This window comes from Chiloscyllium plagiosum, chromosome 21 (assembly GCF_004010195.1).
Source record: "Chiloscyllium plagiosum isolate BGI_BamShark_2017 chromosome 21, ASM401019v2, whole genome shotgun sequence".
In the NCBI taxonomy this organism is placed as follows: Eukaryota; Metazoa; Chordata; class Chondrichthyes; order Orectolobiformes; family Hemiscylliidae; genus Chiloscyllium; species Chiloscyllium plagiosum.
In genome coordinates, this window is record NC_057730.1 from 51,697,729 (window position 1) to 51,713,747 (window position 16,019).

Here is a 16,019-nt window from a genome sequence, read left to right on the forward strand (position 1 = left end):
ATTTCAGCGTCTACTTGCCAACCAATCCGCAGCCCCCCTCTCATTATTGGGCATTCTTGTAAATTATCCAGATGAGTGCAAGTCAACTATCTTTGACAAGGCATGCCTTTTTTCCAGCAATACTCAAGATCTGAGCTAACCTGTCCACTCTAATTTAAATATTTTAACAAAGTGTCCTCACCTCTCCAAGTCAGGACACACATACAGCTTGAAACATCCATCATGGGTGTCCCCCAACTTTTGGATTTAACTAAAATTGTACCAGGAATGAGGGATTTTAGTTCTGTAGAGGGATTAGGGAAAATGGGATTGCTCATCTTAGAGCAGCGGAAATTAACAGGGGATTGATAAAGATGTTCCAAATGATGATGGTCTTTTGATGAACCAAAGAGGGAGAAATTATTTCCTGTCACATGGGGATAGTCATCCAGAAGTCTCAAAATAATTGGAAAGAAAACCAAATGTGAAGAAGTAAGGAAACATTTCTCTCACTATGGGCATAATTTTCTGAGGCTTTGTTTTCTAAACGTGGGTCTGATTGCATTAGGGGGAAGGTAACATGCTACTCCCACTGACAAGATAACTCAGAAATAAAACAAAGACTTGCAGGTGCTGATAATCTGGAGCAAAATACAAAACTGGAGAAATTCAGCAGGTCCAGCACGCATCTGCGGAGAGAAAACTCGAGTTAACGTCTCAGGTCTGGCCACTTTTCTTCAGGACCTACCTAAGGAATCACTGGAGCCGAAACGTTAACTCTGTTTTCATTCTGGAGATGCTGTCAGAGCTGCTGAGTTTCTCCAGCAATTTCTGTTGAAGTTGGCAGGATAATGAACTAATTGATGGGCACCCAGTTGAATTAAGAACTGACAGATGACCTTGAGTGGGTTTCTCAGACTATCTCAGACTTGTCATTGGCATCCTGAGTTGCCAGAAGATACCGGCCATTGGTTTTGGGATCCTAATACCCTTCAGTCAAGATCTAATCCTCAGGACAAGGTGGCAAGCCATTTTTAATCTGATTTCATTGCGTAAAGAGGGGTTGGAGGCAAGGGACAGGGGTGTTTGGTTTTTAGAGAGGGAACGTCAATGGTGCCCCTATCCATGCCTCTGACTGTGTCTAAATTGGGGCAATCAGAGGCTGTCCCAAACCTGCCAGAAAGGACGCCACAGTTGGGCACCTTTCCCAACCCCCACCGTGTCCCTTTCGCTTTTGATCTTTTTAAAATTCTGAATTGTAATGAAAAAGCACAGTTTTCAAACCCAGAGGTTTACAAGGATGGATGAAAGAAAGGAATCTGATGCCTTTTGTGAACCCTGTTTGTGAAGGTGTGGGTGCCTGCAGAATGCAGACAAACTGGAACTGAAGGGTTGCATACAAGTGGAGCTGGTTTGTGGACTAGGGACTAATTACCAACAGTCTTTGCCTGCCAATAACACGAATGGCTGTCAGTTAACTGAACAGTGAGAGCTGTGAGCAAAACAGAAAGCAAGACAGACTCGCTGTGGGGGCACATGACTGGGGAGGGCCTGAAGCAGCCATTAATTAAGGGCCTTAGTTAGTGGCGAGTCAAAAAAATTCACCAATGGACCTCTTACCCACACTCAATTACAGAGGTGGTCAGAAGGGAGAGTGAGTTTCTCTCCGTGACTACCACACCCAGTTATTTTCCCCTTTCTGGACACTTCAAGGGCAGGGAAAATTGTGCCCAGAGTGGGAAGATTTGGAAAGTTCTATCTTAAGGGATGGTGTAACCAAATACAAAGGGAATTTCTATAAGCCAATTCAACGTTTACTTCAAGAACACTAATTTGCAGAGTCATGGGAAATTAGACGGTGTTGCACGACTATTTTGGACAAAGGGCAGCACAGGGACAATGGGCAAAAGGCCTCTTTAGATGTCACAGCATTCTAATGACTCCACCTGATGTAAACCAATCCAAGCCCAGAGCTCTGGATGACACCATCCTGTAAAAGTGCACATTGCCATAGTGACCAAGTGAACTGTAACCCAGGACCACAGGAGGATGGGAAACTTCCACACAGCCTGCTTCCTCATTAAATTGAAGCATTCCTCCAAACCCTTATCAAAATTATTCACTGTATAATATTTATACCCTAGACTTATTCCATATCCCTCTATGGCTTTGGCTCTCCACATATCTGTAACTCACCACCAGTCCCACAATCCCCTGAAATGTCTGTGTTCCTCTAACTCTCAGATGCTGAGCATCCCAACTGTACCACCACTTGAGACCATACTTTCAGATGCTTCAGCCTTAAGCTCTGGGAACAGAGTCCTAAACCTCTCCTTCTCTATCCCCTCCTTTAAGAGGGTTTTTGAGAACATAAGAAACAAGAGCGGAAGTAAGCCGTTCAGTCCTTCGAGCCTGCTATCCCATCCAATGAGATACTCAACAACCTTTGTCTGGGCTATTCCTACATCCCCGATCATATAAACAACTCATTAACCAAGCGTTTGATTATCCACTCCTTAGCTCAGTGCCACATTTTATTCAATGATACTTCCATGGAATGCTTTGGGACCTTCTATTATGTCCAATGCATTTCATAAATACAGTCTTTTGGAGGTGGATGAACTGTGTACCCAACCCCACCCTCAACACCATAAGCAACTTACTCATAACCATGTTAATCTCCAGGTTAACTTCCTTTTCTTTGCCCCAGTTGTATCATGTTTTAGAATGGCGACTTGGGTGTCCTGTAAAGATCCATTTTCAAGTCCATGCGTGCTCTGTCTGAAGGCTCATTGTCTGCTGGTGCTTCATTCTGAACTGTTTTCATCAGCAGTGGTTAGCCAGTGCGTTTGACTCTCATGGGCAGGACACAGAGCCAGATCCAAGATGACCTTGACCTGCACTGTTGGCATTGAGAACCCTGTCCAGCCAACTGAGCTATCTAGCCCCATCTCACTATGAGGTTACAGGCACCCAACCGGTCAATCACTTGTTAATGTCTACCCATAAAAAGTACATTTAACAAAAAGATTGACTAGGATTAAAAAGTAGAAATATAAACATACCACCACACTCTCTCATATTAGTAATCAGAGGAAAATCAACACAAATACAAGTCCACTTCACTGTCACCATAGACCTCACAGTTGTCATACATCTCAATGTATAACTTTGGAGGATTCACACTTTTGGAAATTAGATCTTTAAAGCAATTTGTGAAACGGTAATCTCTTGAGCTACTTAGTTCCTGAATCTCAAGCCATGTTCCTGTGCTTTGTTTAAAGGAAGAAATTTCCCAATAAGAGTTCTCTTTCAGGCGGATCCAAATAAACAAATTTTGATTTTTTTTTTATTTTGAAAACGCTCCTCTTTCTCCAGTTTCGTTTCTTCATTCCTCTTTAACTGGGAAGCGTGGGAGGAGTGTGGTGATTCTAATGTCTGGCAAACTGCCTGGTTAGCTTTTCTGAAGCTGATAGCATGAGGAGAGGTCAGACATGCTCATGCTCTGACTGCATCTGAGATGGATATTAATGCAGCCGCAACATCACTGTCTGGCTCCGTGAACACCAACAATCAAAATCTCAACAAAACGTACATTTCATGCCATTTTAGTTGAAAACAATGGATCAGTATCAAAATATGTTCTGTTGGCTCGAACCCTCTTTCAAAGGAAAGTGTGCTGAAGGTGAGATTCCTTCAAAAACACAAGTCCTGATGCTAAGCTCCTTCTGCATGAAAATCAAAATAGATAGCAGCATGACCTTTGCAAACAACCTTTCTTTGACAGTAACCAATCATCACAAATGGAGGAGCAGCAAAATCAAGAACCAAGCAAAGCAAATGAAACATGGAAATGAAACAGCGGAGGTTATGGAAAATCAGCCTAAATATATGCAAATTGAAAAACTTTATAATCAACCCTGAGCCATGGGAGCAGGCTGCATGTTGGGGCTGTACAGGTGGGGCAAGGCCACACCATTTAAGCTGTCACTTACTCCTCAGGCAGGAAGTCTATGGCACGTGTTCTGTCTGCGGTAGATAACTGCGACATGGTGTGGCTCCGCCGCTTGGTGAAGCCAGAAGAGCCGTAGGTGTTGGGAGCAGCGTAATGAAGAACCGGTGGCCTCTTGGTGGGCTGGGCTGTAGAAGAGGAGCTGAAGAGGCGGCTGAAACTGGAGGAAAGGAGAATAGATAGAGTAACAGGAAAAGAGAACCAGCCTAATAATCGCGCAAAAGACATCGCTACTTTTAATGTATTACAATATCTTTTTTATAATGTATATAACCCAAGTACGTCCTGCCTTTTCAACCTAACCAGACATGCAGTAAAACTCAACACCAATCCTCACTCTCAAATGAGGGCACAGCACAGTGCTCCTCTGGGACGATGGCAACTTTACACAAGTACCTAAACCACTCTGTTCCTCCACATGAGGGCACGGGCTCAGGGTGAGGGGGGAAAGATATAGAAGGGACCTGAGGGGCAACTTTTTCACACAGAGGGTGCTGCATGTATGGAATGAGCTGCCAGAGGAAGTGGTGGAGGCTGTTACAATTACAGCATTTAAAAGATATCTGGATGGGTATATGAACATGAAGGGTTTAGAGGGATATGGGCCAAGCACTGGCAAATGGGATTAGATTGGGTTGGGATATCTGGTCGGCATGGACCAATTGGACCGAAGGGTCTGTTTCCACGCTGTACATCTCGATGACTCTACTGATCTCTCACTTTAAAGAAATATTCCAGCATTGGTTCTCCAATTCCAAGTGGGTGAAGTGATACTATGACAAGCTCCTCCGACCTCTCCCCTCGCCTGCTGGACTAAACCTTCTCTCACATTCTCCCAGGCGCTAACCAAAGGAAGGTCATAAAACCTCCAAACAGTGGGAGAGAAGGTCACACAGGAATAGTCCAGCTCACTCCTTCCAGATGTCACCAGGAATGGACAGTTTGTGCGAGAGAGAGAGAGAGAGAGAGAGAGAGAGAGAGAGAGAGAGAGAGAGAGAGAGAGAGAGAGAGGCTGGGGCTTTTTTTTCACTGGAGCATCAGAGGTGGAGGGGTGACCTGAGAAGTTTATAAAATCATGAGGGGTATAGATAAGGTGAATGGTAGATGTCTTTTCCCTAGCATGGGGGATTTCAAGGCTAAGGGACATATTAAAAGGGTGAGAGGACAAAGATTTAAAAAGGACATGGGGGGCAACTTTTGATTTTAAAGCACACAGTGTGTGGAATGAACTTCCAGAATAAGTGGTGGAGTTGGGTACAGGTACAATCTTTAAAAGACATTTAGCTAAATACATAAATAAGATAGGTTTGGAGGGATATGGGCCAAGCGCAGATAGGTGGGACTAGTTTATTTTTGGGATTATGGTCATCATGGGCTGGTTGGACCAAAGGGTCTGTTTCTGTGTTATATGACTCTGAGTAACAAGGACAGAGCTCTGGGAGCACAGCTGCCAATCCAAAGTGTGATAGACTGATCACTGTCTGTTAACACTGATCAGAATGTACCGATATATCACTACCCTTGGACAATACCACACACGATTATAAATTGTAAGAAAACATGCATTTCAAATTATGGATGTAGGTTTGCTCACCGAGCTGGAAGGTTCATTTCCAGACGTTTCGTCACCCTACTAGGTAACATCTTCAGTGGGCATCCGGGCAAAGCACTGTTTGTGCTTTCTATTGATATGTTTGGGTTTCTTTGGGTTGGTGATGTCATTTCCTGTGGTGATGTCATTTCCTGTTCTTTTTCTCAGGGGGTGGTAGATGGGGTCTAACTCGATGCGTTTGTTGATAGTGTTCCGGTTGGAATGGCATGCTTCTAGGAATTCTCGTGCGAGTTTCTGTTTGGCTTGTCTGAGGATGGATGTGTTGTCCCAGTCAAAGTGGTGTCCTTCCTTATCTGTATGTGAGGATACTACTGAGAATGGGTCATGTCATTTTGTGGCTAGTTGATGTTCATGTATCCTGGTGGCTAGTTTTCTGCCTGTTTGTCCAATGTATGGTTTGGTTCTTGCATGGTATTTCGTAAATGACATCAATTTTGCTTGTTGTCTGTATAGGGCCTTCCAAGTTCATTAGCTGCTGTTTTAGTGTGTTGGTGGGTTTGTGGGCTACCATGATGCCAAGGGGTCTGAGTAGTCTGGCAGTCATTTCCAAGATGTCTTTGATGTAGGGGAGAGTGGTTAGGGTTTCTGGACGCATTTTGTCTGCTTGTTTGGGCTTGTTGCTGACAAGTCGGCGGACTGTGCTCATTGGGTACCCATTCTATTTGAATACATTGTATAGCGATTTTCCTCTACTGTGTTGCAGTGTGTGTTAGCTCATGGAAATAATGTTCTGATGCAGCTTTGTTTGTGGATGTTGGGATGATTACTTCTGTCGTTCAATATTTGGTCTCTATGTATTGTTTTCCCTGTAGATGCTGGTTTGAAGTTCCCCATTGGCTGTTCGCTCTACTGTGACATCTAGGAATGGCAGTTTGTTGTTGTTTTCCTCCTCTTTAGTGAATTTTATGCCAGTAAGGGTATTATTGATAGTCTTGAAGGTTTCCTCTAATTTGTTTTGTTTAGTGATGACAAAGGTCATCAGTGGGACAACACATCCATCCTCAGACAAGCCAAACAGAGACATGCACAAGAATTCCTGGAAGCATGGCATTCCAACTGGAACTCTATCAACAAACACATCGAGTTAGACCCCATCCATCTCCCCCTGAGAAAAAGAACAGGAAATGACGTCACCAACGCAGAAGCCCAAACATGTCAATAGAAAGCAGGAATCATGAACAGTTCTTCGCCCGGAGGCCCACTGAAGATGTTACCTAGTAGAGTGACCAAACGTCTGGAAATGAACCTTCCAGCTCAGCGAGCAAACCTACATCCAGAACCTCAACCTGAGCTACAAATCTTCTCAAAACTCGTTATTTCAAATTATTTTTAAACCCATTCGAACCAGTATTCTACAATTAAAATACTTACAACTGCCAAATGCCTGACTTTTTCTTCTCCTGGATTGATGGGTATTCTCGAGAAGCTCTAATAAATATTAAAAATAAAACAGTAAATGACACATCGAGCACATATTATCCCAAATGGTCAACTTGCTTAAAACCACAATTACTGTCAATTCAGTGAAACTCAGTCCGGCAGAAAATTCCTGGGAAACACTTTCAATCATTGCATCCAGCAAAAACATTCCAGGGGTCAGGTTTCCTTCCTCTCGTTTGTGCTTTGCCTTTGTAATAGTATTACATTGTAACCCCTGATTCTTGCCATTTCTTCTGTGTCGACCTCTCTCCCGACTTTGATGGTCTCTGGGGTGTTCATTTATCTGGCAAGGTTCAACGCTGCGCTTGTAAAATGTTCAATTTCTTCCTAGTTGAGATAGCCTTTCCTAGTTAATTTGCACTTTGCAAATTTCCTTTTTAAAATGGATGCTACTCTATGCTGGTCAATAAGCTATTTGTTTATATATATATAATCCCTAAAGTGAGGAAACAGGCCATTTGGCCAAACAAGTCCACACTGACCCTCTAAAGAGCATCTGACCCAGACCCATTCCCCTACCCTATTGCCTACACATCCCTGGATACAATGGATAATTTAGCATGGTCAATCCACCTAAGTTGCACATCTTTGGACTGTGGGAAGAAATCAGAACACCTGGAGGAAACCCACACAGACACGGGGAGAATGTCTGTGTGGAATTTGCACAGTCCCCAGAGGCTAGAATCGATTCCTGGTGCTGAGAGACAGCAGTGCTAACCACTGAGCCACCGTGCTGCCCCTTCTAATACCAAGGCTCCATTGTTTTCAAATTCTGTGTTTTAACCAACTCTACATCTTGATGTAAATTAAACCAAGTACAATTACATATTGGGCCAAACAGAAGAACACTTGATAAGAGGGGTAGCACAGCTGCCTCACAGCTCCAGGGTCCCAGGTTTGATCCCAGCGTTGGGTGACTGTGTGTGGAGTTTGCGCATTCTCCCCATGTCTGCGTGGGTTTCCTCCGGGTGCTCCAGTTTCCTCCCATAATTTAACGATGTGCAAGTCAGGTGAATTGGCCACATTAAATTGCCCACAGTGTGAGGCACATTACTTCGGGGTAATTATAGGGTAGGGGAATGGGTCTGGGTGGGTTACTCTTCAGAGGATCAGTATGGACTTGTTGGGCCAAAGGGCCTGTTTCCATACCATAGGAAATGTAATTTAATCTCCAATTAATCTGCACTTTTTTTTTGTTTTAAGAACGCCTGAGGAAAAAGGGAAGCCATTTGGGGATGAAGCTGGTTTCGGTCAGTAACCCAGGATGGGCTTTGGCAAATCCACAACTCATTCCACATCTCAATGGTCTCGCTCATGCTGATGTGGTGGTGGCTGTCAGTACCAGCACTTCACACATCCGCAAAGGCCACCCGCACCCCCAATTCGTCTATCAATGTCACTGCATTCACTTTACAATACTGGGAATCCATCAGCACTGAAAGATAACAAGGAAATGCCAAAATGTCGAGATTATCAACACAGCACGTGCATGAGGGATTAGCATTCAGCAAGATCAGGTCATGTGCCAGTTATATTCGGGCATGCATCACACCATTGTACCCACTGCTGTTCAAAGAAAAAGAAACAGAGATAAAGCCACCACAGAGACGCTGCACAACACCCACTTTGCCCATCGATGTGATAGGATCCGCCTTCCCACCTGATCATCTCAGTCCACCTGACAGCCTCCTGCAGCTCCATTAACCTCTCCTTGTACTGATTGCGCTCCATCAGCACCCTCGCCATCTCCACCCGGGTGAAACGCCGCCTCTGGGCCACCTGCACATCATCCTGTAGGTTATGGAAGCATTGCTTCATCAGAACAGGTAAAAACCAGCACCTCCTACACACTTTATTAGAGCAGTGAAGTGAATTGAACACATTCAACAGAACCCTGCTCCGGACTGGAAACCACTGCATAAACGTGAAACATGAAAAACAAATGGGAGCAGTGCAGGTGCAGTATCTTCTTGGTTTAGTTAGCCTCGTTACCTTGCCCTGGTGTTTGCTCTCTCCTTGTGCCACTGAAAAGCAATGACAGGCAACATCTCCAAACCACACCCCTCTAACCAAATACTGAAAACTACATTGAAATAGCCTCAAACGTGTGTTAGTTGCTGTGGTCGACTCATTCTCTGCTGTTTCCCTCATCCCCATGGGCATTCATTTAGGCAGCAGCACCCCACTCCCCCAGGAGCAGAGTTGTTTTGCTCTCCTTTCAGCATTTACATTGTCGCTCTCGCCGAAAGGTGGCCTGCTATCTGACTCGACAGCAGTCTGCCAGTGACTCACACAGACAATACAGCAGGGAGAACAGCTGAGCCAGCAACTGCTTGGGCCCCAGCCGACATTTATTCAATTTTACTGTTATTTATCTAACTTATTCAGGAAGTGATTGAGTTCTCGCACACAAGAGGGTGGGGAGAAGGATAGCAGAACACAGTCAGAAGCCACACGACACCAGGTTACAGTCCAACGGGTTTATTTAAAACACAAACTTTAGCAGCATCAAAGAAGAAGGAGCAGCGCTCTGAAAACTTGCGATTTCAAATAAACCTGTTGGACTGTAACTTGGTGTCGTGTGACTTCTGACCTTGTCCACACGAGTCCAACGTCACAGCAGAGTATAGAACACAGCCAGAACTGAAAGAAAACTATAACGTGGGCAGGATACATCAGCCATTATAATTCAAAACTATCTGCCCCTGTTTGAAAACGGGCTGTTTTATTCAGTATTAAACTGTTAACACTTCAGTGCACTCTCAGCCTTCAGTGTGGTGAAACACGGCCAAAAAATATATTTGCTTGCAATTGTATCGCAAAAGGTTCTTCAGTTTCTGATCCACGGTTTCGCAATTCATGATGCTTACTAGGAACAGGAGGAGGCCAGTCGGCCCCTCAAGCCTGTTTCACCATAGTTCATCTCTTAGCTCAACTTCATATATCTTAATAGCTTTGCTTTGCATAATTTAATCTATCTCAGATTTAAAATTAACAACTGATCCAGCATTTGCTACCATTTGTGGAAGTGTTCTCAAAACCTCTACCACCCTTTGTGTTGAAGTGCTTCCTAACATCCCTCCTGAGCGGTCTGACCCCTTTTTCACAGGTTATGTCCCCTAGTTCTAGAATCCCCAACCAATGGAAATATTTTATCTTCCTCTATCCAGTCTTTCCCTGTTAATATTTTGAAGACTTCGATCAAATTACCCTTAACTTTCTAAATTCTAGAGAAAACAGGCCTCATTTGTACCATCCCTGTGCTCCATACAATGTCTCAACCCACTGTCTGTGGCTGCAGCCAGCAATGGTTTCATTTCATCAAACAGGGAGGCAATGGCCTGGTGGTATTATTGCTGGACTGTTAGTCCACAGAGCCAGATAACGTTCTGGGGAGCTAGGTTCGAATCCTGCCACAGCAGATGGTGGAATTAGAATTCCATAAACATCTGGAATTAAGAATCTAATGATGACTATGAATCAATTGTCAGAAAAAACAATCTGGTTCAATAACGTCCTTTAGGGAAGGAAACTGCCATCCTCTCTCGGTCTGACTCACAGCAATGTGGTTGACTCCACCCCACTAATCTCAATGCATTGTCCTCCGCCATTTCTGCCATCTACAATCAGACGCCACCACCAGAGATACGCGTTCCGCAGAAACCAATCCCTCCATGACTCCCGCATTAGGCCCCCACCCTCCACCTTCCCTTGCCATCGCAAGCAGTGTAAAATCTGCGCCCTCACCTCTGTCCAAGGCTCCAAAGGATCCTTCCACATCTGACGGAGATTTTCCTGCACAACCAAACACCTCATCTACTGTGTCTGTTGCTCTTAACGTGGTCTCCTCTACATTGGGGAGACAGGACGCCAACTCACAATGTTTCAGGGCACATCTCTGGGACACATGCACCAAACAACCCCACTGCCCTGTAGCTGACCATTTTATCCTCCCCTCCCATTCTGTCAAGGACATGCAAGCCCTGGACCTCCTTCACTGCCACTCCCTAACCACCTGACACCTGGAGGAAGAACGCCTCACCTTCCACCTTGGGACCCTCCAAACACACGGCATCAGCGCTGATTTCACCAGTTTCCTCATCTCCCCTCTCCCCGCCTTATCCCAGTTCCAACCTTCCAACTCGGCATCGCCCTACCTGTCCATCTACCTTCCCACCTATCCACTCCGACCTATCATCATCACCCCTCCACCTGCAGATATCTACCCGTCACCTTCCCAGCTATGTTCCCGCAGGCCCACCACCATCCTATTTATCTCTCAATCCCCTTCCTCACCCCCTCCCTCAACATTCCTGATGAAGAGCTTGTGCCTGAAATGTCGATTCCTCTGCCCTCAGATGCTAACTGACCTGCTGTGCTTTTCCAGCACCACTCTTTAACTCTTAACTGTTCTCTGGGTAATTAGGGATGGGCAACAAATGCTGGTTTGGCCAGTACGCCCTCATCCTGTGAATGAATAAAGGGGGAACAAAAATCAGACTTGTCTTCAGTTAGGATTAGTGACGACATCTGACTAATCTTGTCTTTCTTGTGGCACTGAAAAGACAGGCATATACTCCCACAGCCCTAAATGCTCTGAGGGAGTAATGGAGTTCCTCTTCCTTCATCACTGCCATCAATCTGGTGACAACACTCTGCAATGCTGTAAGGTTTGTTTGATAAAGTAGACTGACTAGCATAAACATACCATGGAATGCGCTGGCAAGAACCCCCCTCCTGACTCCCCAGAGCTATCTACAAGCACGAGTCAAGAGTAGGATTGAATACTCCCCACTTGCCTGCAGCTCTAATTCTCAAGAAAGTTCAAGTATTCAGGACATAATAGACCCCATCCACTGCTCTCACCATTCACTTTCTCCGCCACTAACACACACAGTCGGCAGAATGCACCACCTACAAGATGCACCGCAGCAAGGTTCCTTCACCAGCATCTTCTAAATCTCTGCCATCGAGAAGGACAAGAGCAACAGATACATGGGAACACCACCACCACCACCTCCAAGCTCCTCCCCATCCTGATTTGGAAACACATCACCATTCCTTCAGGGTCACTGGGCCAAAATCTTGGAACCCACCCCCATCCCCCCACAGAGCTGTGGGTGTCTCTGCACCACACACACTGCAGCAGCTTAAATTGGTAACTCACCACCACTTCCTCAAGACAGCAAACACAACAGTGCAGTAATGAAGGGGCTAAACAAAGAACTGCTCAAGGGAACAATTACAAACGTAGTTCGCTGGTGAGTTACAGTCCAGATTCTGGAATCTAATTGCCATTAATCCTCCAGTGGCTGGAAGATGACTTAAGGAAAAAAAAAATCGATGGACTATCCAATCACAGCACGACTACTTTTCTCTAACATCGGTCATGTCTGTTGCTGAGGTGAAATGTTTCGTGACTTTTCCCTTTCTGACACCCACCAGAGGCTATTCTTTGGGAAGTTACCCTGCTGTTGTGACTGGGAGTAGCAAACAAATCTGAGTTGCAGCCAGAGATCTGGGAGGTGGATAATTCTTGTACATCCGGACAGATTGTAAGGTATCCAAACTGGATGGAGTCTAACAAAAGGCAATCTGAACAGCGATCATTACAGAACCACTCCAGGGAAAAACAGGAGGACTGCAAGTGTTACATCACAGGTATTGCTGCACCAGAGAGTTGCTACTTTAGGGACATACAACCTGTAGTCACTGTTAACTTTGTGCACATAAAGACTGGATTAAAAACGCACTTGCGTGGCTCACTCATCTGTAGCTGCCATTCGGACATTCCACTGGAACCAAATGGACGACATCCATCACTCTGCAGCTGAACAGCCATTGACAATCTAGCACACAGCATCGAGAACTTACGCTTACATCCTCCAGTTCCTCTCTGCCTTCCTTGTTATTCAGGGCCACAATAGCTTCGGACTTAACCCTAAAAGACATAAAAGTTAATTGGAGATGGAGAGAGTCCCATCTGATGATAGCAGAAGAATATCAGAGATCAAAGCTCACTGGGAAAAACACCTCTCCCTCATTCATTTTAATCCACTCAATAAAAGCTAGCGAGTTTTGAGAAGATTTGTAGTGCACGTTTAGATTCTGGTTGTAAGTTTGCGCACTGAGCTGGAAGGTTTGTTTTCAGATGTTTTGTCACCATACTGGGTAACATCATCAATGAGCCTCTGCTGAAGCGCTAGTGTTATGTCCCACTTTCTGTTTACGTATCTTGGTTTCTTAGGGTGGGTGATATCATTTCCTGTTCTTTTTCTCAGAGGTTGGTAAACAGGGTCCAAATCGATGTGTTTATTGGTGGAGTTCTGGTTAGAATTTGGATTAGTGGTGCTGGAAGAGCACAGTAGTTCAGGCAGCATCCGAGGAGCAGCAAAATCGACGTTTCGGGCAAAAGCCCTTCATCAGGAATAAAATTGAAGGGCTTTTGCCCGAAACGTCGATTTTGCTGCTCCTCGGATGCTGCCTGAACAGCTGTGCTCTTCCAGCAGCACTAATCCAAAGTCTGGTTTCCAGCATCTGCAGTCATTGTTTTTACCTTCTGGTTAGAATGCCAGGCCTCTAGGAGTTTTGCGTGTGTCTTTGTTTAGCCTGTCCTAGGATGGATGTGTTGTCCCAAAGTGGTGTCCTTCTTTGTCTGTGTGTAAGGATACTAGTGATAGAGGGTCATGTCTTTTTGAGGCCGGTTGGTGTTAGTGTATCATGGTGGCCAGTTTTCTGCCTGCCTGTCCAATGTAGTGTTTGTTACAGTCCTTGCATGGTATTTTGTAAATGACATTTGTTTTGCTGGCTGTTGGTATCGGGTTCTTTAGGTTCATCAGTAACTGTTTTGGTGTATTGGTAGGTTTGTGGGCTACCATGATGCCAAGTGGTCTGAGTAGTCTGGGAGTCAGCTGAGGTCTGGTGAGCTCTCTCTCTGTGCTGGGAGTATCTTGCTCCACGTTTTGTGTTTACTGAGCAGCAAGGACAGTTTTTTTTTTACTAGACAGCAGCAAGTTGTGTATTGAAAGGGATTACTGTTTATTAAGTGCTTTATTAAATCCACAAAATTCATCTCATGAAGATTCGGCTTCCCATCTTATCGAATACACCAAACAAGGTCGATCTCGAGACCGAAGCAACTCACTGCTGACTGTGACCTGTCTTCACAGTGGAAGCTGGGTGCCAACATTTCAAAGACACACACACACTCCAGTCACAAATATTGCCATCTGACATGTACCAGCCTCACAGAACCCTCATGGTTCCCATCCCCAAATCACATACAGGAAGTTTTTGCCCCAGAGGGTGCCCCCAGTAACCCTCACTGTAACTCAGTGGCAAGGACACACTGTGCTCAGGAGCACACTCCCAGCTCAGGGACTGCACCAGGCTGCATCTCTACCTTCACACTGTCAGCGCTCTCACTCACTCTGAGCAGACGTGGATGTTCAAAGCATCCCTGTCTTGTTTTGCTGTATTTTTTGCCCCTTCAGCCAGAGATATCAGGCAAACAGTAAGGCTGGATGGCTATTTACTGCTTAACACAGACAGGGCCAGGAAGCTGGTCAGAGTTGGCAGCAGCTCTCCATCAAAGGCCTTTGTTCAAGGCAACCTGGCACAGGAAGTGGAGGACAGTCTTGGACAGGGTGCCAGGGAGGGTAAGGATCAAGACGTTCACCACGTAAGAGGCGAGGAGCCAGATATCAGGCATCCCATGACCTGTCCTGACCATAGCTGCCCCCTTGTGGGCTATTTCCCTCCTGAGAATGGAAGAGACAGCTGGTAAGGGATACAGAAGTGGGTGACACAGCTGTAACAGGTTTTTGTGCAGAGTCCTGATTGAGGTACTAGGCAGTGCAAAGGGCATGCGGGGGTTAGTGGTCTCAGGGTTGGGAGAGGGTGAGGGACGAATAGAGAGGATGAGCCTTGGGAGCTGAGTTCATTAGCAGAGATGGACCGAGTGTGAGGCATGGGAGAAAGAATAGCAACATTTACAGTGCTGGAGTGGAGAAGGACATTGACCTTCTTCCTAGAGCACTGGGTATTCCTCCAACCTTGGAGAAAGTGAGGACTGCTGATGAAGGGCTTATGCCAGAAACATCAACTCTCCTGCTCCTCGGATGCTGCCTCACCTGCTGTGCTTTTCCAGCAATGCACTCTCAACCCATTTCTCCAACCTTGGACCAGGCTGGCAGCTTTTGGCATCATTGCACCTACTGTTGGTCCCAGGTAACAGGAAGTCCCATGGGCAGGCGCAATGGATGCTGGTCTTGCGGCAGAGATCCGCCAAATGGCGAGATGCCTCTGAAATGGGTAGAGTGGGAAATCCACTAGATCTTGGTGAAAATCCCTCCAAAAACCTTGCATAACTCATGCTTGGCCAAAGCAAGTGTCTTCATAAGAGGGAAGGTGTAACACCAGGAAATTACATCATAGCTCCACCCACTGGTAACTCTAGACAAATCTGCACATTTTTAGATGGAGATTTCCTTGTTCTAGTAAGAGCTTTCGATGGACAGCATGTCCCATGCCCCAAGCAGAGCTGTCTACGATAAGGAAAAGGTCCAATAACAGATGATGACACACTATCTCACCTCTTCAGTTCTTCCTCCAGTTCCTTCATTCGGTTCTCAACCTTGGCTTTGGCTTGTTTGACAGTCTCCAGCTCACCTTTCAGCACCTCTTGCTCACTCGACAGCTCATCCACCTTGGCAATCAGGTCATTCTTCACTATGTTCAGGGCATTCCTACAAATGGAATGAAGATCACCAAGTTAAGTCACGTTCAAGTATAAAAAATGAACCCCGAACACCAACAATTCTCATTTAAATGCCGATCAAAGACTAGCCAGAAAATCTCTCTTTGGGTGAAAGAAATGACATTGATTACTCTCTTTGTTCAGTTATAATTGTGTTTCAGAAAAGCTTAGCTGACAGATCAAAACAATAAAATTAAGACGTGTGCAGAAACACTAAT

The 16,019-nt window shown here is 45.3% G+C and overlaps 1 protein-coding gene across 1 annotated transcript in view; it reads right to left on the reverse strand.

Annotated features, from left to right (window-relative positions):
* mapk8ip3 (mitogen-activated protein kinase 8 interacting protein 3) overlaps positions 1–16,019 on the reverse strand; it is a 179,866-nt gene that overhangs the window by 72,478 nt on the left and 91,369 nt on the right. Inside the window, exons 13-17 of the mRNA XM_043711093.1 lie at positions 15,638–15,790; positions 12,918–12,984; positions 8,704–8,834; positions 6,975–7,031; positions 3,975–4,151 (exon numbers count right to left, since the gene is read on the reverse strand). Of these exons, the coding sequence (XP_043567028.1) occupies positions 3,975–4,151; positions 6,975–7,031; positions 8,704–8,834; positions 12,918–12,984; positions 15,638–15,790 (585 nt within the window). The remainder of the gene's footprint in view (positions 1–3,974; positions 4,152–6,974; positions 7,032–8,703; positions 8,835–12,917; positions 12,985–15,637; positions 15,791–16,019) is intronic.